Below are 21,938 nucleotides of genomic sequence, written 5' to 3' on the forward strand. Positions count from 1 at the left end.
CCTACAAAAAGTAGAGCAAAGCCTCCCCCCTCCAGCCACTGAGCCAATCTACATGAAATGCTGACACAGGAAAGCAGCAACCATCAACGGCACCCCACCTCCGGAACAAACCTAACATGCTCTCTTTTTACTGCTACCATCATGAAGGTGGTTATAGGAGTCTCAGGACTCATACCACCAGGTTCAGGAACCGTTTCTACATCTTAACCAACTGGTTCTTGAACCAAAGGGGATAACTTCACTTGCCCCATCATTGAAATCTTCCCACAACCAGTGGATTCACTTTTAAGGATTTTTCATCGCATATTTTCAATATTTATTGTTTATTATTCTTTCTTTTTTATTTGCTCAGATTGTTATCCTCTACACTCTGGTTGAACATGCAAGTTGGGTGACCTTTCACTAATCGTTATGATTATTATTCTATAGATCTATTGAGTATGCCTACAGGAAAATGGTCATAGATGATACATATATGCATTTTGATAATAAATTTACTTTGTACTTTGAGCCACTTGAATCCCTCTATTTTGTCTTCACTACCACCACCATGTGAGTGCATTTACAGGCACCCATCACTCTCCAATCACTTGCCCTGAAAATCTCCTTTGCACTTACTCCCCCGACCTTAAATGCATGCCTCTGGTATTAGACAAGAAAAAACCCTCTATCTATGCCTCTCATAAAGATCTATCAGATCTCCCCTCAGCCTCTGCCATGCCAGAGAAAATAACTCGGGTTTGTCTAACCTTCCCTTATAGTACATGCAGGCAGAATCCCCCAAGCCTTGACACCCTTCCTATAATGGAGTGACCAGAGCTGCATTCAGTACTCCAGATGTAACCTAACCAGAGTGTAATCTGCAAACTATTTCTAATTTTAGATCTTCTGCAATGCACCTGTGCATGAAAACCAAATTAAATAGAAAGCAAGAGAATTGAGTTAATTTATAGGATTTGCTAATAGTGGACAGAATTCAACTGTTGTGTTATGCTTCCATGTGTTATGCTTCCAAGCACCATCATAAAAGCAGCCTTCAGTATTTATATTCTGAAAAATTATTGGTAATAAATTGATCAGCATAATGGGGGGGGGTACAATGGGAAAAATATTGTGCCAGAGGGAAATATTCAGATTGCAATAAGATCTAATGGTCAAGATATACTTGTTCTTAAAATCATGTTATGCACGCTCCCTAATGACTGCTCGTTTCATTAAAATGTGAAGTGGCATTTATTTAGTGTGTGCCTTAAAGACAAGCTGACAACAAAAGCAATGATATTATGATCACTTTCTTGTTGATCTTCTAGAATGGGAAACAAAGGTTATAGTCTCAGTTTATAAATTCAATTGTTCAAAATACAATGTTATGTGGAAAACAAAATTTAATGAGGGAATATTAGAGCAGCAAGGAGAAAAAAAGTGAAGACAAATGACGATGATTGAGAACAGATTTTGTTGCACTTTCAGCATATGTATTAGCAAAGCCCACAATATGTACACAAGAGCTTCTTTATTCTCAATGTTGTAAAAGTGGAATTGTAATGTAATTCAAAATGGTGCAAAGTGCATTCAAGACAAAGTTTTCAAATCAGTCCACCAGAAATAGATATTGCCACACAGACTGTTTACACAAACTATTTTATTGCATTTTACTTGTGTAAATTATCAAACTTTTCTCCTCCAAATTTCAATCTTTTGAAGTTACAAAAATCAGGTGGGATGGGGAAATGCATAATAATGGAAAATGAAAGGTCACCTCTCTTCAAACGTATGCAGATTTTACTGAGCCTTTCGTTCTAGTTTCTCATACAGAAAAATGTCTTGCTGGGCATCCTCAAATTAATATTCAAAATCTTATGCAGCTCATTTAATCCAGCATATTTAAATGAGACAAAAGGTACCAAAAAAACTGAAAGTCAAATTTTCAGCATTCTCTGGATTAGAAAAATTAAATTTAGAACATTCCCCTTGTAAAAATTAACAATAATCACATCTGATTGGTTCAGTGAGCCAACTATCCCTATACAACTGCAAATTAATTTAGAATTTTAAAATAGTAACTCAAAATCATGTTTTTGTACATAATCTACACAGATTAAAGCCAAAACAATTTAAAGTAATTGTTAAATAATTTCTATATACATGGATATGAACAGACAATACAGAAAAATAGAACAAACTATGCAACTATGCAGTGATCACTGAACGTCCCACTAAATGGCTTTTTTATCATTCATAATGGATGAAGGTTTTCAAAGATTAGATTAAGTGTTTGCCACAAAAAAATATACCATCTGGCCTTAAGTGAAACTGCTAAACATACTCATTTCAGTCTCTGGCCAATTGCAACAGAAATCCTTCTGTGAAGGCATTTTATCTTAGGACAGAAAAAAACAAGCTGACACCTGAACATGTTTCATTCCGCCTGCAATAATTTCAGTAGTACTTAAAAAGGGAAGAAAGTGCAAAGTTTTTTGTCATGCTCTCTATCAGCAATATCTAAACTTGAGATAGCGCAGTAACATGTAATTGAGTTAAATTTAAATCCTCCAACTCTAGTAAGTTGAAGTCACAGACAAGGAATGCCTTTCTTAAATACCAGGTTTCTTGAGATTATATATATAACTTTAAGTCATTTTAAGTTTATATCATGATCTTATCAGATCACAAGTCATTATAACTACTTGTCTGCTCACAAACTGAACCAGTATCAATACATTGAGATACTTCATTAAATGATTCATCAGCCCAAAATTAGTTTAATAACCATCTTATGTAAAATGGGTGCATTATTTATCAATTACAGATTTACTATTAAAAATTAATATTCTCTATTTCAACATTTTTTTTTCATAGTTGGTGTTAAAAAAGGTTCTGAAAAGGAGGTAACAAGAGAAGCTTCTAAAAGAATTCTATTAGTATTTAAGAGATTATGTGGAACTCAGCTGAGTTCATTGTGCCATATTAAACCAATTGGTTTATAACTCAATGCCTATTGTCAACTACTTGCAGCACAACAAGGCTTATTCAAGTAATAAGTGCTCCAAAACAAATAAAGGAACTGCTAACTTAAAGTAATTCCCTGCACCATCACAAAATCGCTATTGTCATTCTTGTCTTATTATAAAGAATGCCAATTCCCTGAAGCAGCATGTTCGAAAAGCAGTTTATATACAATGCATACTAAGCAAGATTAACCAGTGATCAGAATTAACTAGAAGCTCAGTTAGCAATGATGAATTTCTCTCTACCCACATTTTGCATATTTATTATTCCTGTTCTCACTGTTGTGGTTAGATTCCAGTTCTGGATCTTAGAAAGGCTGCACTGCAATTCTTCATGGCGTGAAACAACAAATTCCCAATTATTCTGAGCGTGCTCACTGAACTCCACACTTTGTCGTTCTTGCTCAACACTGTCAAATGACTTCTGGAAGACAGACAATAGAGGATTGCAAAATTAATGCAAGCCAAAATATGAAATAGGAATATGGAACTTATTTAAAATTTAATTGGGGATAATTATACTCAAGTTTGAAATCAGACATTAATCTAATTCATTGTTCAAACAGCATCATTCAAAACAAATCTATTAATTTTCCAAAATCAGAGTTCTTTTGTAGCATCCAGTAAATCACAAGTTGAGGCATACACATGCACAGAACTTGATGGGAGTTACTTCATTTTTCTCATTTTTCGTAAAGTCAGTTTTACTTGCTCCAGAACACTCCTACCACACATGGAGATTTAGTTTGATCATTATTGCTTTATGAACAGAAGTGGAGAGAATGGAACATGGGAATACAGCTTCAGCTCATAACCCTCCAAGAGGGATGCCTACCTAAGAGTATTTTAAATGGCCTTATCGTATCAGCCTCTGCCAGTACCTGAATGCGTTCCAGGTACCCACTACTTCCTGTGTAAAAAACCTACCTCTGACATCTCCCCTAAACTTTCCTCCACTATCACCAATGGATGATCTCTGGTATTGCCCACTGCTTCCCTGTGAAAAGATGCTGCTGGCTCTCCACTATTTGCACCTTGCATAATCTTACATGTCTCTAATAAGTTGCCTCTCATCCTCCATCGTTCCAAAGAGAAAATCCTGAGTTTGCACCTTTCCTCATAAGATATGTTCTCTCAGCCAGGGAGAATCCTGGTAAATCTCCTCTGCACCCTTTCTAATGCCTCCACATCCTTCAAATAATGAGGTGATCAGAATTAAATACAATACTCCATGTGGCTTACAAGAGTTTTATAGAGCTGTAACATAACCTCACAGCTCTTGTACTCAAACCCCAAATATAATGAAGGACAGCCCACCATACATCTTCTTAACCACACTATCAACTTTTGCAGCAGTTTTGAGGGATCCATGTATCTGGACTCAAGATCCCTCTGTTCCTCCACACTAAAGAATCCTGCCCTAACCTTGTACTACTCTTTCAAGTTTGAAAATAGCTTGAATGAATTAACTGTGACCTGCTGCAAAGATGTGGTGGAGAGAAGAAGTTTAGAGCAGGGATATTTAGATACCCACTAATTTATTTTTGGTATGTTTCAGCACAGATTTTAAATCAAGGGAATTAGTATATGATGAAAAAAATCCATTAAATAAGTGAAGTTTATTATAGGTGACTGAACCTAGTAATCATTACAAATACAAGTAGAATTTTCTTTTCAAAAGAAATGTTCACTAAATATAGTTTTCTCTTCAATTAAATATACTATCATCAATGATTTCAGAAAAATTGCAATAACACCAAGTCCCTTCCAAACAAATATGAATTCCTATTATGCACTAAGATGTTGGTGTATAATTTTAAAGATGGGCTTCATTTTAATATTTTGACATGATGAATTTCACAATTAAATATAATCAGTTGAACTCTATAGGGTGAATGCAAAATAGATAAATAGAAACTCAACTTTCCTCATCTAAACCCAGCAGCGCATTCTCTATTCCATTCTCCCATTTGCACAGGTGTAGAAGATGGCTCTTCACAAAGCGATTCAGCTAGTCCAGTAATGGCAGCTACTCATCTCACTTACCAATACCCTCGCATCTTTAAAGTAATTGTTTTTGTAAAACTTAATCAACTTTGTCAAATAACATTTTTGCTAGGTGTAAAGTATTTCATATGCAAAAGATCAATTTCCCCTTCATTCTTCATGATGATTCAACAGTTTTGCCTTTTATCAAAGGCTGTTTAAACAATTACTTTACAGTTTAAGATTTTTTGATGTGAAGTCAAACCACGCCTTTGCATTATTGATTAAAATACAAGTTAGATGGAAGGCTACGTCTGTAATGTTCCTTCTACTATAATTTCCCAATCAGAACCAAGATCTTCTTAGATGCTGCTCTAGAGCTGGTGAACCATGCTGGCTTCCAATAGAGTTCATTTGACAATTATCATTCACACTGTCAAATTTCTCCAAAGCTTCATCAGTTCATAATCATTTAAACTCCCAATCCTCAAGAAAATTGATTCTTCTAGCTTAGGCTTCCATTCTTAAAGCCCCATTATTGGTCTCATGCAATCATAATAGGCATTATTACCTTGGATTCACAACATGGTTGTGACCACATCAACATTTATGACCTTATTAACTTGTTAAATACTAGCAGGGTTAAAGGACTTCATACCAGCTGTTTTCTGAGTTTGAATGCCATCTACTTTGGTTAATAACTCCATGGATCCATTTTCCTCAAATGCAATAACTGGATTCACAGGAATTCCAACTTCATCCTGACAATTATTAATGGGTTCTGTAGTTACTCTGGGAGATTTTATTCCAAATGACAGATCAATGTAATCTTCAAAGCTTTCATCCTGCATGGGAATGCCATTCTCTCTGATAATTTTCTGAGCAGAAGAACTATGGGGTTAAACAAAAAGGATATATCACATACTTTATAAAGTATACTTTATATATCCTTCTGGTATCAGAAGGAGAATAAAGTAAAAACTGCAGATTCTGGAAATCTGAAATAATTACAGAACATACTTGAAAAATTCAGCAGGTGAGGCAGGTTCTGTGGAAAAAGCAATCGTTAAAATTTCATGTCAAAGGAACTTCATCAGAACTGAGAAAGAATGAAAACAAGGTTGCCACAGACAACTGGGTGGAACAACATAAATAGGGGGAAGCAATGTAACAACTGAACGGACACTTCTTTGTCTCCAAACTGTGCATGAGGTCATTTACAGATAATCAAAATTAGTAATAAGATATTGGTATAATTACAGCTAGAATTAATTCTTCTTTCATTCAAATATTTGGTCTGCAACTCAGGATTATCTGGAATTTTCCAGCTATTGCAAGGGGCAGCAAGAGGCTGCAAAGGACTATAGACCCATCATGGGCGCAACCATCTACATCACTGAGGACAGCTTCAAGAGGCAGCATCTCAAGGTGGCATCTATCATTATGGACATGCACTCATCTCGTTTCTATCAAAAGGGAAGAGGTACAGGAGTCTGAAGACCCACACTCAACTTTTTACTTTGTTCCCTTCAGCCATCAGATTTCTGACCTTGTTATTCCTTTTGCACTTCTAGTTTTGTAATTACTAGATTTTTATGTCTGTACTGTACTGCCACAAATAAATCTGACTGATTCTGTTAGGTTACAAATTACTTAAATCTGTGGTACAGAAAATCATGACTTAAATTCAGATATGTCTACAACTTCAAACCTAAAATTGGAATGGTGATAAATAAGTACAGTGTTATATAGTTGGTGTCTAGGAGATTAAACATAAAATGTTAAGGTGTAACTGCAATAGCTGTGGTGCTCCTGGCAAAAAGTACATTGTCTGGGTAGTTGTTTGAGGAGGCCACTATGTTTCTGAGCTCAACGATACTCATTTTATATTGTTCTTAATATAGTATAAGCATTGCAAATTGTTTCACACAAGTATTATTAAAGAGAAAACAATTATTGCTGAGGGACACTAGAGCAGCTGATTAAGAGCTTTGTCAAAAATTGTTTTAAGGTTAATCTTAAGGGAGGAAATAGAAAAGGTGAAAGAGATTCTATGGGAGGGAATTGCAGAAATATGTGTCTTAGGAAGTGACTAATAATGGATGAGGCAACCTCTAAAGTCCATTGAAATCAATGGATATTTAAAAAACACTGATTAACCAGAAATCAATACAAGTCAGTGAGCAATAGTTAATGGATTAAAGAAATGAGTGAACAAATTTATGGAGTGTATAAATAAAGGTGCCCATGAGAAGACTGAAACAATAAGATCTGTGGATAACAGAAACTTGGATGGGATCTTCGGGGCAAATAAAATGAGGTACAATAATTACATTTATTGAGGAAAAGTTTATCTGTATGGATGGCATACTATTTTACATGCCATCCATACAGATCATTTCATTACATTGGTACATTATGGTAGTACATGGTAAAACAACAGAATTCAGAATAAAGTGCTACAGTTACAGAAAGCGTAGTGTGCACTGACAATAAGGTGCAAGGCATGACAAGAGATTGTGAAAAGTGCATCTCATCATACAAAACGTTAATTCAAAAAGAAGTGGAGGTCAGTGGATTCAGTGACAACATAGGTACATAATCTAAAAATCAACTTGTAATGAAATACGACATCAATTGCCCACTTTGATTTCAGACAGCTACCAGAAAAAAGGAATGGAATAGGTAAACAGAAAAACAGGATTTTTTAAATGAGTGAATAAAGAATGATGAAGATAATATAATTTAAGAGCATTTTGCTGATAATAGAGTAACACACAAAATTCTGGAGGAACTCAGCAGGTCAGTCAGGATCAATGGAGAAGAATAAGAGACGTCATTTTAAGCTGAAACCTTCATTGTAACTGCTGACACTAGGATAATTAAAATGTAAAATGTAGGTAATTAAAATGTATTGAGGCGACAGCATGATCACTTTTGTAACAATATTTTATTTCAGAAATATCTTAGTTGGTGAGAATGCAGGAATACAAATAGAAATCAAGGCCAAACATAAAGAACAAAATGCTTAATGAGTGAAGTGGGAAGGAAAAGGGCTGAGTCACTCTCATAAACACTGTACTTCTACGCCAAAATGCCACAAAAAGGTAATCAAAATCACACAAAATCAAGCAGTTTTAGTAAGAAAGGACTCCTATTCACAACTAGCAATGAGCTTAACATGTATACAATCCTCTAGCATCAAAAATCACTGGAGTAAAAGTGATCAAATTAATGGACTGGAAGCCTGAATTTTGGACCACTGATTCAGAAACAAATTGGGGTTCTCCTATGACAACTGAGGAACTCCAAAACAAGTAACAAAATAAATTTGGAATGTAAACTAATTTTAGCAACAAAAATGATTTAGTTGCCCAAAAAATCCATTTGGCTCATTTATGTTTTTCAGGGATGCAAAACTACTACACTTAACCCAGTTTGACCTAAGCCTAACAACGAATGTGGAAAATAAAATCTTGGCATTTCCAGTGAAGCTCACATTCCAGAATAATAAAAAAAACTACAAATGCGTAGCAGCAGAATGATTAATAAATAATCCTAACATGGAAGTCTAGTATGGGCTACATCATCTAAACAGTTAAGAGTGAAATCATGCACACAAGGTATCTCAAGTGATAGAATGAATACAAGTGACCAAAATGAAAGGTGGTCAGATTTTTCAGTGATTCTTATATTTTTACTGATTCAAGAATTCAAATTAGCAAACCAGTTTACCCATCTGATCATCCAGTTTATGCATCCTTTTAGTATATTTTAGTTAAAAATTTAACTATTTTTAAATATTTGAAAAAACTAATTCGTGAATTAGTACTGCTCTTACCATTCTTCATCTGTTTGCGATTGATCTGCAAACTCTCCATTATTGCCCATTTCTGACTGCTTATTGGTTTCTTCCTCAGGGATCACTGACACTGCTTTTGTTTCAGTTATGTAATCAGGGTTCTGGTTGGTTGCTGGAATATAAAGTAAAGACATCTTATTAACTACAATAAGAAAGGACCAAGTAAGTTTTACCTACAATAGTATAATGCAGCACCTCGGAGGTAGAAAGAACATTATATATAAAACGAATACTTAGAGCACAAAATTCTTTGGGCATAAATGATCCAACACTAGGAATTGTGCTGTATACCATTTCCTTCCCACTCCCAACAATCAGCATCCCTAGGCTTTTAAGATATCTTCAGGCTGCCTAACTGACTTTTCCCAAAAAATTCCATACAGCCCTATCAATAAATGGGAACAACTATAATCCAAATGACTTACCATGTACTTTCAAAGTCAAAAATTCTAAGAGATCATTGACATGATTCATCACAACCATCTGGATAAAACACAAAATTCCATCCATTTAGAAGAATGAGGTCAAAATGATTGACCTCAAGTGAGATTTATGAATTCCTGTGAGATATCCAGCTACATTTTGGAAACATGGAAATCTCCAGCACAGAAATTAATTTGGCAAAACTTTTTCTCACAAGAAAATTTTGCCCAGTTGCTTCACATAATACTTAGTCACAATTTAATTCTTCCATTGACATTGCTTTCAATCTTAGCCACTTGAATGTTAATAGAAAACTTTATGATAAATACTGGGATACTAGGTCAAAGGATACTGTAGAATTTCATGAACAGTAAAGATACTGAGAATGCTTTTTGATTCTGGAAACTCTGCAGGTCAGCAACAGCCATGGGCAGAAAAATAAACTGACATTTTATGAAGGGCATTTCACCTAAAACACTGATTTTTGTTTGCTCCCCATGGATTGCATTACCCTGCTTAGTGTTTTATGCACATTTCTTTCTGATTCATTGGGCAATAGCCATACTGAATTGCAAAGGTGATAAAATGGATTCAAGATTTTTAAATTCCATAAACAAGATAGAGTGACATGGAGGGTCTGTAATAAAATTAAATTAAAAGAAAAGTCAGTGAGAAGTAGTTGTAGGAAGGATTACAAATGAGCTAGTCAGTCCTGTGCCATATCTGGTGATAGTAAATGCATACAGTATTTATTTCTGGCTGTGTAATTGATTTACAATGCATTGTAACTGAATACTGAATGAAGGGAAACACAAATTCCTTGAGAAAAAAAACACACTGCTGGAGGAACTCAGGTTCAAGTAGCATCTGTGGAGACAAAAGATGGTTGATGTTTTGGATTAAGACCGCTGTCCTGATGATGTTTTGGGTTGAGCCCTGCATCAGGACAGAAGTTTCAATCCAAAAAAGATCAAACATCCATTTACCTCTACAGATGATGCCTAACCTGGTAAATTCCTCCAGCAGTTTGCTTTTTGTTCCAGATTCCTACAGTAACTTCTTTAGATATTCTGTGGAAGGAAGTTCTCATGCTAAATCTTTACAATGTCTCATTAACAATACTGGCACAGTTTTGTTTATTTCAACAGACACACTGATACAAGAATAATGACAACTACGCCCAAATCATATTGGAGAATAAAGTTGCATTGTTTGCTGTGTAACCAAAACTATGTAACCAGCTTTGTGTTTGCTATTTGCTATGTATGAATCCAATTTAGTAGGAGAATGAAATCTCTGTATTGTCTCTGTACTATTGAACACATCAATGCCTTGAGAATATAGCTAACAGTGAAAGTAAGCAATGTAGAGATAACGGTGGTAGACGGGATCGTGGAATGGTGTGATGGAATGGGGACCAAGGGGGACACATGTTCCAAGGAGTAGACTAGAGCAAGTACGGGCTACTGAGCAGAAATATTGGTGGCGAACGGAGAAGCTAATGTGCTGGTGATAAGCGTTGCAAGCGGATAGGGTATGTTAATGTAACTGAGATAGGAGACGGGGTATGCTAATTCGACTAAGATAAGAAATTACTATAAAGAATACTGTGAACTAGGGTTCAGCGGACAATTAGTGACACGCTCATTAATTGTCTCAGCTTTTGTTTGCAAATAAAGGCTTAAACTTCTTGAAGAATCTTCTGCGTCTCCTGGTTATTTCAAGAAACCACGACAATCATAATATAAAGCAGGAGTGCATAACCACACAACTATACAGCAATGCAATTTTAGTGTTTCGACATTACCTTCATCAAGTATTGTTTGTGCAGGATCTTCCCCATTTCTCTGTTCTGTAGAACTTAACTGATTATCCTTCTGTTAGAAGAAAAGAACTTAAGTATGAACCAAAACTGTAAATGAAGTAGCACAAACTTTGTGGGTTAAGTGGAGGATACCTTTTCAGAAGTGTTGGACCTTCTTGTTCTTTTCATAATTTGCTCAAGTCTCTGGAAAATACACATTCAATAAACACAGTAAATGCTTTATTTAAGAAAGAGTTTGTTTCAATACAGCGTTTTATTTTAAATTAGTACCTAAAGAAAAACAAGTGACATATGATAAAATGCTGTTTAAAATTATTTCAAAGGCCGTCACTATTCAGCCAATTACAGTGACAGAGGTATAATCTCCTCAGTAAAGTGTATTTAGTTTAAACTCATTTTAAAATTTTTTCTCCCTTCTCAAATAAATGATTAGAATTTATTTAAATCTTACATCCATCCCACAAGATGAGAGAGTAAAACTCTTTGCATTATGACTCCGTCACAATGTACAGACATCTGAATTTAAAAGTCTGATGGCTTGTAGAAAGAAGCAAGGAAGCTGTCCCACAGTCAGTCGGTCCTGGCTTTAATCCTGTGGTACCGTTTGCCAGACGGAAGCAGCCGTAACAGTCTATGGTTGGGGTTACCCAAAGACTGGATCGACTAGGCTTATACTCACTGGAATTTAGAAGATTGAGGAGAGATCTTATTGAAACGTATAAAATTCTAAAGGGATTGGACAGGCTAGATGCAGGAAGATTGTTTCCGATGTTGGGGAAGTCCAGAATGAGGGGTCATAGTTTAAGGATAAAGGGGAAGCCTTTTAGGACCGTGATGAGGAAAAACTTCTTCACACAGACAGTGGTGAATCTGTGGAATTCTCTGCCACAGGAAACAGTTGAGGCCAGTTCATTGGCTATATTTAAGAGGAAGTTAGATATGGCCCTTGTGGCTAAGGGGATCAGTGGGTATGGAGAGAAAGCAGGTACAGGGTTCTGAGTTGGATGATCAGCCATGATCATACTGAATGGCAGTGCAGGCTCAAAGGGCCGAATGGCCTACTTCTGCACCTATTTTCTATGTTTCTAAGATTGCTTTGTAAAATTAGATAATTATTCACTTCAGGTAGCAGTAAATAAACCACTTGAAAACAAGTGATGTTTTCATATGTCTCACTGATAACTTGAATATATTTTTACCCCTTCACCAATGAAAATAATTTGTCACTATTGTTTTTTAAAACCATTTCAAATTTGATACCTGTATTCAATCACTTAAGTGTTTCTGTTCCATTGAAAGTAGACCCCCACCCCATTCCCTAAATTCTGCTTAAGATTATATCTTTTTTGAAGAATAATGTAGTGAATCCTCTCTGTATCTATTGTATGGCACTTCTTCAATTGGATGACTAGAACTGTTCTCAATATTCAAACTATTTCAGTCAGTGTTTATATAATTTGAGGTGGCATAGAAAATGTCAATTTCGAGTCATTCCTACATGCTTAATAATTATAACAAGCATGACTGTTCATGTGAAGGACTTTTTCCATCTGGTTTGCAAGGGAACATGCATACACTTCACCAAACTTCAATGTATCTGTAGGCATTGGGGTAAAACAAATGCACAGGCCAAATAATTTAAAAGACCGCCTTAGGAGTTTGAGATGATTCACCATTAATCATCTACAGCTTTAACTAACTTCTATAGATGTGTGATGGAGAATATATTGACTGGTTGCATTACAGACTGGGGTATGGAAACACCAATGCCCTTGAATGGAAAATCCTACAAAAAGTAGTGGATATAGCCCAGTCCGTCACAGGTAAAGCCCTCCCTACCATTGAGCACATCTGCGTGGAGCATTTTGCAGGAAAGCCACATCCACTATCGGGAACGCCACCACCCAGGTTATGCTTTCTTTCTTGCTGCTGCCATTAGGAAGGTACAGGAGCTTTGGGACTCACACCATGGGGTTCAGGTACCAGAAGGGATAACTTCACTCAAACTCACTTACCCCTTCACTGAACTGTTCTCACAACCCATGTACTCACTTTCAAGGACTCTTCATCTCTCTATACATTCTCTATACTGTATATGTTCTTTCAATGATTCTATTATTGTTACTAGATTTATTGAGTATGCCTGCTAGAAAATGAATCTCAGGGCTGTATATGGTGACATCTATGTACTTTGACAATAAATTTACTTTGCACTTTTGAAGGAAAGGAACTTTCAAATCAGCATTCATTCACTTGCTGACTTGAAAGATGATTCAGGATTCAGCTTTGTTTAATATAATTTCCAGTATTCTAGTGTAAAGGAGGATGAAAATATTGTTGCTCTGGATCTGAAGAAACAAAGAAACACAACAATAATAGACATATATACATAAGATAATTTATATACATAGCTAGATCATATGTACGTAAACTGATGCTAGGTACAGAAGTGTCTATACATAAAACAAGTAGTAGATTAGAGGGTAGAAGTATTGTTCAGTCTTACTGTTTGGGGAAAGTAACTTTTTGAGTATGACATGGAGCTACAGAGCCTCCTCTCTGATGGGTGTGGGACAAAGAGTTCATGAGCAGGGGGGTGGGATTCTTCATGCTGGCCTTTTCCCAGCACCTTTCTGTCTATATGTCCTTGATGGCAGGTAGGCAGGTGATGATGCGTTGGGAAATTTTGACCACTCATTGTCGAACCCTCAGTTTCATACGATGCAGTGACTCAGCATGTTAGGATGCTCTCTACTGTGCATCTGTAGAAGGAAGTGAATCTAGATGTGCATAGCCCAGCTCTCTTCAGCCTCCTCAGAAAATAGAGCCATTGGCAAGTTTTCTTGATTGCGTAGGATGTGTTCTGGAACAAGAGAGGTCGTGCGAGATGTGCACTCCCAAGAATTTGAAACTGTTTGCAATCTCCACTACTGTGTCACTGATGTAAAAAGGGGCGCGAGTGCTGCAAAATCTCCTGAAGTCAACAACCACCCCTTTGTCTTGTTGGTGTTGAGGAAGAGGTTATTTGCCTGGCACCAGGCCTCGAGCTCTTCCACTTCCTCTCTTGTTGTTGGTGATGAGTCCCACCACTCAGGTGTTTGGATGTAAAGTCATGTGTGTCAGCAGAGTTTCTAAGCATGTTTTGTTTCAGTACGTCTGCTCCTTCTTTGAAATGTAAATATTGAAGGACCATGATTACTTACAGTTTAGGTGTATTTGGAACTGGATTATTACTGTCACATGTACCAAGATACAACAGTGGGCTTAGCACACAGCCCTGGGGGCACTGGTGTTGAGGGTGATGGGGGAGGGGAGGAGTATTTGTGCATCCTATGAAGTCTGTTGGTTAGGAAGCCGACACAGAGTATTAAATACACAGTGTATTTAGACCGAGGAGTACAAAAGCATATTTATTATCAAAGTATGTATACTATTTGCAGCCTTGAGATTTGTCTCCTTACAGGTAGGCACAAAATAAAGAAGGCCATCAGAACCCATTAAAAACAGCAGACCATCAAACACCCTTGCCTGCAGGAAAAAAGAACAAACCATGTAAACATAAAACACCTGCCTCAGAAATTTACAGCAGAGTTAAGATAGCACTAAACGGCGACTCGTTTGCTTGCATCTTCGCTCTATTTCCATCTTTAATTTTCCCTTTCAGGGTTCTCTTGAACCCGACCTAGAGTTACACACAGACTTTAGTTCTTTGCAGGTATGGGACCTGTTCTCGGGGTTTCAGGACCGGCCACTGTTCGGCACACCTAGCGTTCGGCCTGAGAGGAGGCCTAGTACTTGGAAGCCTAAGGTCTTGGGGCTCTGGAGACGGGCGCATTGAGGGTTGGTGTCATGACAGGAGACTTGGGTCACCGGGGAGGCCGGGAAATCTTTTGCTGTGGGCCCGAAGACCCGAGATCTTTGCAATCTTCAGGGACAGAGCTCGTAAAAAGCAACGAAATAGACTTTTTAACATCGTAAACCAGCGGGTTGTTGTTATGTCTCCCGCTCACTGTGAAAATGGTTGACACCTTTCACTCCCTTATTAGAGAGAGAGAGAACCTGTGGGTTGCTGAATTACTGATGAAATGCGATAGTCTTTGGAGTAATCGCAAAGTCTGTATCTTCGCTATCGCTTAGCTGACGCTTGTGCTCAGTAGCGGGTGTGCTTTATTTGCCAGGGGGAGGGAGTATCGTTTCCTTGCTGCTGCTGGGTGGCTCTTTGGTGTTCTCACGTTTTAACTGTTGTTCATTCTTTGGGGCACTTCTCTGTTTTCATGGATTTTTTGCGAAGACAAAGCATTTCAGGATTTATACTGTATACATTACTCTAACATTAAATTTGAACCTTTGAAAAGTAAGCAATTAACATTCAGAACTGAAGTTCACAGAAGACAGCCCACAGCCATGAAGCCTGTTATCACCACGGCCAATTCAGGAGCCCATTAGTTGCAGGCCACAGCCTCAGTTCAGTGCAGAGAAGAGTAAACCTCGTGGAGCAGCAAGCTGAACTGGCCTGTCCCTTGCCTCTGACTCCGACACCATGACCTTTTCAAATTGGCCCAGCGTCTAAATCGTCCAAACCTTGGGTTGTTCCCTTTGATTCGTTCTCAAGCCGGGACATCACTGCCTTGATTCAGCCCATAACCTGATCTTTCCAATTTGTTCCAACACATAAATCAAATAAACTTCAGGTTTTCCTTGTTTTCGGGCCCAGGCCCCGCTGCCTCACCTTGGTTCTGCCACATCGATTTGCCCACAAGTCTGCTCCAGCAATGGCAAACCATTGGCCTATTCCCTCTCTTAGGCCTGGGCTCTGCCACCTTAATTCAGTCCACACATGCCACTCCGCAACTATCCTGCACCTTTGAGACTCCAGTTCCCACCTCGAAAATGCCAGTTCATACAGGCAGTTCAAAAGCTCAACTCCAAAAGGGAAGTTAACAAGCTATTGATTGCAGAGATCATACTCCAGAATTAATACAGTAGCTTGTAATTTTGTTTGCTATTGGCATGTAGTGGCTATGCTTCACCAGTGCCATCTTAAACCAGAAGGTTTTTCATCAAGGTCTGTGTGACAATAACATTAAATACTGAACTGAAATCAAGAAACAGCATTCTGACGTGTCCTTCTGTCCTCAGCTTGTCAGGGCTAAGTGCATGACAGATGATATGGCATATGTTGTAGAGCAGTACTGCTGATAAGCATATGGTGAGTGTCCAGTGTGGCAGGAATGGAGCTTTAGATGTGTGCCATTACCAGCCGTTCAAAGTATTTCATGATGATTGTCATCAGAGCCACCATTTCATTCTGAAGGTGTAGAATTCTTTGCTACAGGGATGATGGTGGCTGATTTGAAGCATGTGGGAACAGCAGCTGGATGAGTGAAACATTGAAGATTTTTGTGATGACATCAGTGACACACTCCCTGAGCACTTGGCCTGGCTGCCCTACAGAGATGGACTCTCTGGCAGAGTCCTTTTCAAGTCTGCTGCTTTTACAGACAAAGGCTGCTCACTGGAAGGCGGCTAGCTTTTGTAGCTCGCATTGTGTTGCAGGGCTTGAAGCATGCATAAAGTTGCTTGGAGCGCCAGGGAGGGAGGCATAACTTGTACAGTTCACACTATTTTTCCTTATGTAGTCAGTAATGCCCTTGATGCCCAACCAAATATGCCAAGGCTCATTATTGGCCAGGTGTTCCTTTTTTGTGCGTAGTGAGTCTTTGACCTCTTGATGCCCAAAATACTCTTTGCTTCAGGCTGCTCTGAGAGCTGTTCTGTCTCCAGGCTTTCAGCGTGGAGCGTACCTCTGCATTCAGCCAGGGCTTTTGATTGTAGCCAGTGACAGATGAGGCATATTCCCCCGAGGTCTGTATCTTTTCTGTTTGTGGTGATCTCTCGAATATCTGCCAGTCAATCCGTTGAAAACAAACCTGAAGCACAGAGGCTGCCTCATTAGGCCATACAGTGATCATCGTCTTGACTAGCTTCTCCATTTTCAGCAGTAGTCGTTATGCTGGAATTAACAGTATGGAGATGTAGTTGGGGCCAAGATAAGGACATGGGGTGGTGGGGGGGGGAGCTTTGTAAGTACCATGTCTGTTTGTATTAAACAAGGTCTTAACTGTCCTAGTGGCCACATTGGTGAAATTGGGATAAAATGTCCTGCAGGTTATGTAGAGAGCTGATGACACTGAAATCCTTGGTATTCAGGCACGTAGACAGTGGTGAACATAACAGTCATATCCCTGAGCAGGTAACGTGGCCAGCATTTAATTGTAATATGTTCAGTTGCCACAGAATGGTGATTGCTAATTACAGATGAGTTTGTGCACCAACCTGTGCTAATGCACACACAGATTCCATCTCCTTCAGATTTTCCTGACAGGAAATTCCTATCTGCACGGAATAGAGTTATCTCATTAAGCTGAAACACTGAATATGGCAAGTTCAAAGCTTAAAGGAGAGGTCTTTTCAAAGCTTACTACAATGGCTATTAAAATACTTTGGTGAATAGCACAGTATCACGCATAAAGGAAGTCAGGCAGCCATCTGTGGAGGGGAATAAACAGATGACATTTCAGGACAAGATTTTCATCCTGATGAAGGACCTCAACCAGAAACATCATCTTTTATTCTCCTGCACAGCTGCTACCCGACAAGATGCCAGAGAAATTGAGCAAATATCTGTTGCTCAATATTTCCAGCATCTGCAGCAGTTCGTATTGATGGAATAGTTAGGTACTTCTTGGGTTCCCGGAATAAACAACTGTTTAAATTAAGTTTAAGGATATTTTAAAATAAAATCTGAAAAATAGCAAACGGCAACAGGATCACCAACTGGTTAATTGGAAGAAACATTGGAGTACACACTAAAGCATTCTGGGAGAAGCAAGAAGATTTAGCAGGCAATTTTGGGAAAACCTGTATCTTTGCCCATTTTTCTTTGTTTAAACAGAGCTGCATTTGATAGCCCGTCCACTCCTAACAAACTAAGACTTTGGACATGAAAAGCCAAAATCTTCAACCTCACTGAATTCTCTAGTAAACATACTCAGGAACAAAAGTATTTTGAGAGGACTCTAATATTATAGCAAGGATGCACTATGGCTTTATAAAGCATTATTCAGACTGCATTTGGAATATTGTGAATATTTTAAGTCCTGTATATAAGGCAAGGGTTCAGAAGAGGTTCACAAAACTGATCCCAGGAATAAAAGGCTTAAAATAAAAGGAACTCTTGAAGGTTCTAGATCTATATTTGATGGAGTACAGGATGACGAGGGGAGATTTCAACGGAACCTACCAAATACTGAAAGACCTGGATAGAGTGGATGTGGCTTCACCAGTAGGAATTTAAGGTCTAAGGACACAGCCACAGTATAAAGAGGCATTCCTTTAGAACCAAGATTGAGTTAGAATTTCTATAGCCAGAGGGTAGTGAATCTGTGGAATTCATTGCCATGGAAGACCGTGGAGACCAAGTCAATGTGTATGCAAGACAAGCTTTACACTCTGTCTTGGTACATGTGACAATAAGCTGATACCAACACCAATATTTAAAGGCAGAGAGAGATAGGTACTTCATTGGTAAAAGGGATTAAGAATTACAGGGAGAAGGCAGGAGAATGGGGCTGAAAAGTAACAGTCATGATTCAGTGGTAGAGCAGACTCAATGAGACAAAATTAGCTAATTACGCTCCTGTATCTTATGGTATTATGGAATAATTGGTAACCATTGGCACAAATATAGCCAGATATAACATAGTTGTGTATATGCAAAAATGATGGCTTACATGCAAAGTGGAGAGACCCTAAGGAGAGTGCACAGCTTGCTACTATTCCAGGTTGTAGATTCTGATCTAGCTGATGAGACCAGTAGACAGATGGATGTGTTGAGACATGATACACTCCTTCCATTTTAATGTTTGCCTTAAGTCTGCTCTTTTGAATGTTCTTCCCCATTTCCGGGATTAATGGGGCAAGGGTTCCATAAATTGATTGGGATATTACATGTCTGAGGAACCTTTGAGAATATCTTTATCTTTACAACTGTTCATCTGTAATCTATTGTTGTAGCAAAGCTTTGCAAGAAGAGTTCATTTTAGGAACCTGCCACTGAGCATATAGATGACGTATCCTTTGGAGTAGACCCGGTGTGATTACAAATAAATAAGTAGTAGAAGACACTCAGCTCCTCTTTTCAATAAGATCATGTTTAATCTGTCCGAATTCCCCATTCCAACCTTCTATCGATAGCCTTTTACCCATTATCAAAAATATAGACAATTTTAAGGCAAAATGAGACAAAGACTCTCCTTCCACTATCACCTGAAGAATAAAAGTTCCACAGATTAACAACCATAGATGAATACAGCACAAGTAAGACCCTTTGGCCCATCATGTCTGTACCAACCATGTTGTCAATCTAACTAACCCTATCTGCCTGCAAATGGATTATACACCCCCAGTCCCTGCCTGTTTATATGGGTCTAAGTACCTCAATCATTGCTATCATATTCACATCCACTAATTCCTGGCTCTTCTTTTAAATCTCTGTTTCCTAGTATTTGACATATCCACTCAAGGAAAAAAAAGACTACCTATAACCAATTGTAATTTTATATACTTTTAACAATGTTCCAGATAAAACAATCCGAGTTTGTTCAGCCCCTCCTTATAGCCAATACTGTCCGATCCAGGTAACATCCTGGTAAATCTTTCCCACATTGCCCCTTCAGTGTGGTGACCAGAATTGCACACAACACTCTAAATGTGACATTATACAGTTTTATACAGCTGCAACATGACTTTTATACTCAATGCCCTGTCTAGTAATGGCAAGCAAGCCATATGCCTTCTTTACTATCCTATCCACTTATGTTGCCACTTTCAAGAAGCTATGGGCTTACACCCAAAGATCCCTCTGTATAACAATGCTCGCAATGTTCCAGCTATTTATTTGCATTTGACCTTCCAAAACACAATACCTCGCATTTGGTCCAACTAAACTGCACCTGGCATTTCTCTGCCCACATATGCAACTGATAAATCATATATATTCTGCTTTCCTCACTATTCACAACTTTGCCAATTTTTGTGTTCTCAACAAATTACTAATCAGACATTAGTAATTGCATTTTTACAGTAGTTTTATAAACTACTACATACACTAAAGTTAACCTGATTCAGTTGGTTAGCAAGTTTAATAAAGAGTGGCCCAAAGCTGTCAAAAAACAACTCCTGCTAGAGAATGCAGCTGTAGAAAAATTGAATATGAATATTCTGAACTTCATTGTTTAAATTGTGGGTCACCTGGAGAAGGGTGTATGATGTTGAAAGACCCGAAACACCCGATGACTCCAGGAACATCACTGATGATGTGTCCAGAAGCATCAGTAGATATATGCACACAACCATTTGCTAATGGAAAATGACCTGAAAACTAGAGAATGGCAAACAACTGAATAAAGTTAACATGAATATAGTCCCTCGCCACCCTGAGGATGAAAATCACGACTTTCATTATCGCCAATAGTAAAGGACATCATGCCGATGAAGGACCTCAGTCTGAAATGTCGACTCTTTATTCCTTTCCATAGATGCTGCCTGACGTGATGAGTTCCTCCAGCACTGTGTGTTACTTTTATTGTTAAACTTTACCTTCTTTCTTTCCAAACGTTCTAGTTCTTCCTTTTGAAAATGTTCATCACGTTTTTTCCTTAGCTTCTCAGCCTCCTCTCGAGCACGAGCATCTTCCTCTTTCTACAAAAACATCAAATGCACTCAAGCTTTAAAATGAAACCTAATGAGGCAGAAATTTAGATTGATAATCAACAATCAGGCTGATTAAATGGAATATCGCCATGCCCTTTCCAATACCTTGCTAATAACAGGCATTTGTTCAGGTCCAGATAGACCACTGTGCTTTATTATAGATTTTACTGTGTTTTCTTGCTTAGCGGTTTAATATTTTCATTTTTGAATAAACTTAGAACATTTAAAAAAGATTAATTTTGTCAGATTGCAAGATTCTGGCCCAGCCTTTAGTCCTGATATTGCCTATCAGATCATTCAAGGGAAGGGTGTCAGTGGCGTGCTGTCAGTAGCCTACTCACTACCACGCCTTACCACTCATCTCTGAGGGTTGGACAGTAAAAGGCATGGTCAGTTACTGCAGATGAGGAGCTGAACCCAGTTTTATTTAGCTCATATATTCTTGGGAAGGACTGAGGAACAATCACATTTGTTGAATATCCAGAGAAATACACCAAAATTAGTTTTAAAGCACTGCATCTTCAAGAGGTCCCAGAATTGAAATGGAGGAACTATGCCTAAGATGACCTTAGGAGTCATAGCCAGTGCTGTTCTCAATCATCTTTTAGCATCCAGGATATAAAAGGTTTCCAGGTCTCAGCAAGATCAAATGAAATCTCAGTTTGTCACTGTTACATAATGCTAGTACTTGTTTGACACCAACAAAATCATCAAGACTCATGATAGTGCTACATTTTTATAAAATAAATATTTAACCCTTTGACATAATGACAGAAACAAAAAAAAACAAAAACTGCTAGACAGGCCATACGAAATCTGGTAAAGAAGAATTGTTTTGTGTCTGGGATCCTTTGGCAGAAAAGGTAAAGGGAGAAATAGCGCCACTAAGTTGTACAACACTGATAAATTCCCTTCAGCACAACTCATCCCTGGTGACACAGATACCTTTCTAAGCTAGTCCATTTCCCTTCATTTAACTCGTATCCCTTTACATTCGTATCTATGTACCTGTCAAAATGTAATTTAAACATTGCAATTGTACTTCTCTCCAGCTTCCTCC

General features: G+C 38.0%; 1 protein-coding gene across 2 annotated transcripts in view; it reads right to left on the minus strand.

Moving 5' to 3' along the window:
- Positions 1-1,612: 1,612 nt before the first annotated feature.
- Positions 1,613-21,938, minus strand: part of LOC132400931 (ensconsin-like) — a 151,365-nt gene continuing 131,039 nt past the window's right edge. The window contains exons 13-18 of one of the 2 annotated variants that reach the window (XM_059982507.1): positions 20,765-20,866; positions 11,237-11,287; positions 11,087-11,156; positions 8,836-8,968; positions 5,653-5,885; positions 1,613-3,432 (exon numbers count right to left, since the gene is read on the minus strand). In XM_059982507.1, the coding sequence (XP_059838490.1) occupies positions 3,422-3,432; positions 5,653-5,885; positions 8,836-8,968; positions 11,087-11,156; positions 11,237-11,287; positions 20,765-20,866 (600 nt within the window). In that variant the 3' untranslated portion in view covers positions 1,613-3,421. The remainder of the gene's footprint in view (positions 3,433-5,652; positions 5,886-8,835; positions 8,969-11,086; positions 11,157-11,236; positions 11,288-20,764; positions 20,867-21,938) is intronic. The other variant, XM_059982508.1, reaches the window with a different exon arrangement.

This window comes from Hypanus sabinus, chromosome 10, assembly GCF_030144855.1.
Source record: "Hypanus sabinus isolate sHypSab1 chromosome 10, sHypSab1.hap1, whole genome shotgun sequence".
NCBI classification, from domain to species: Eukaryota; Metazoa; Chordata; class Chondrichthyes; order Myliobatiformes; family Dasyatidae; genus Hypanus; species Hypanus sabinus.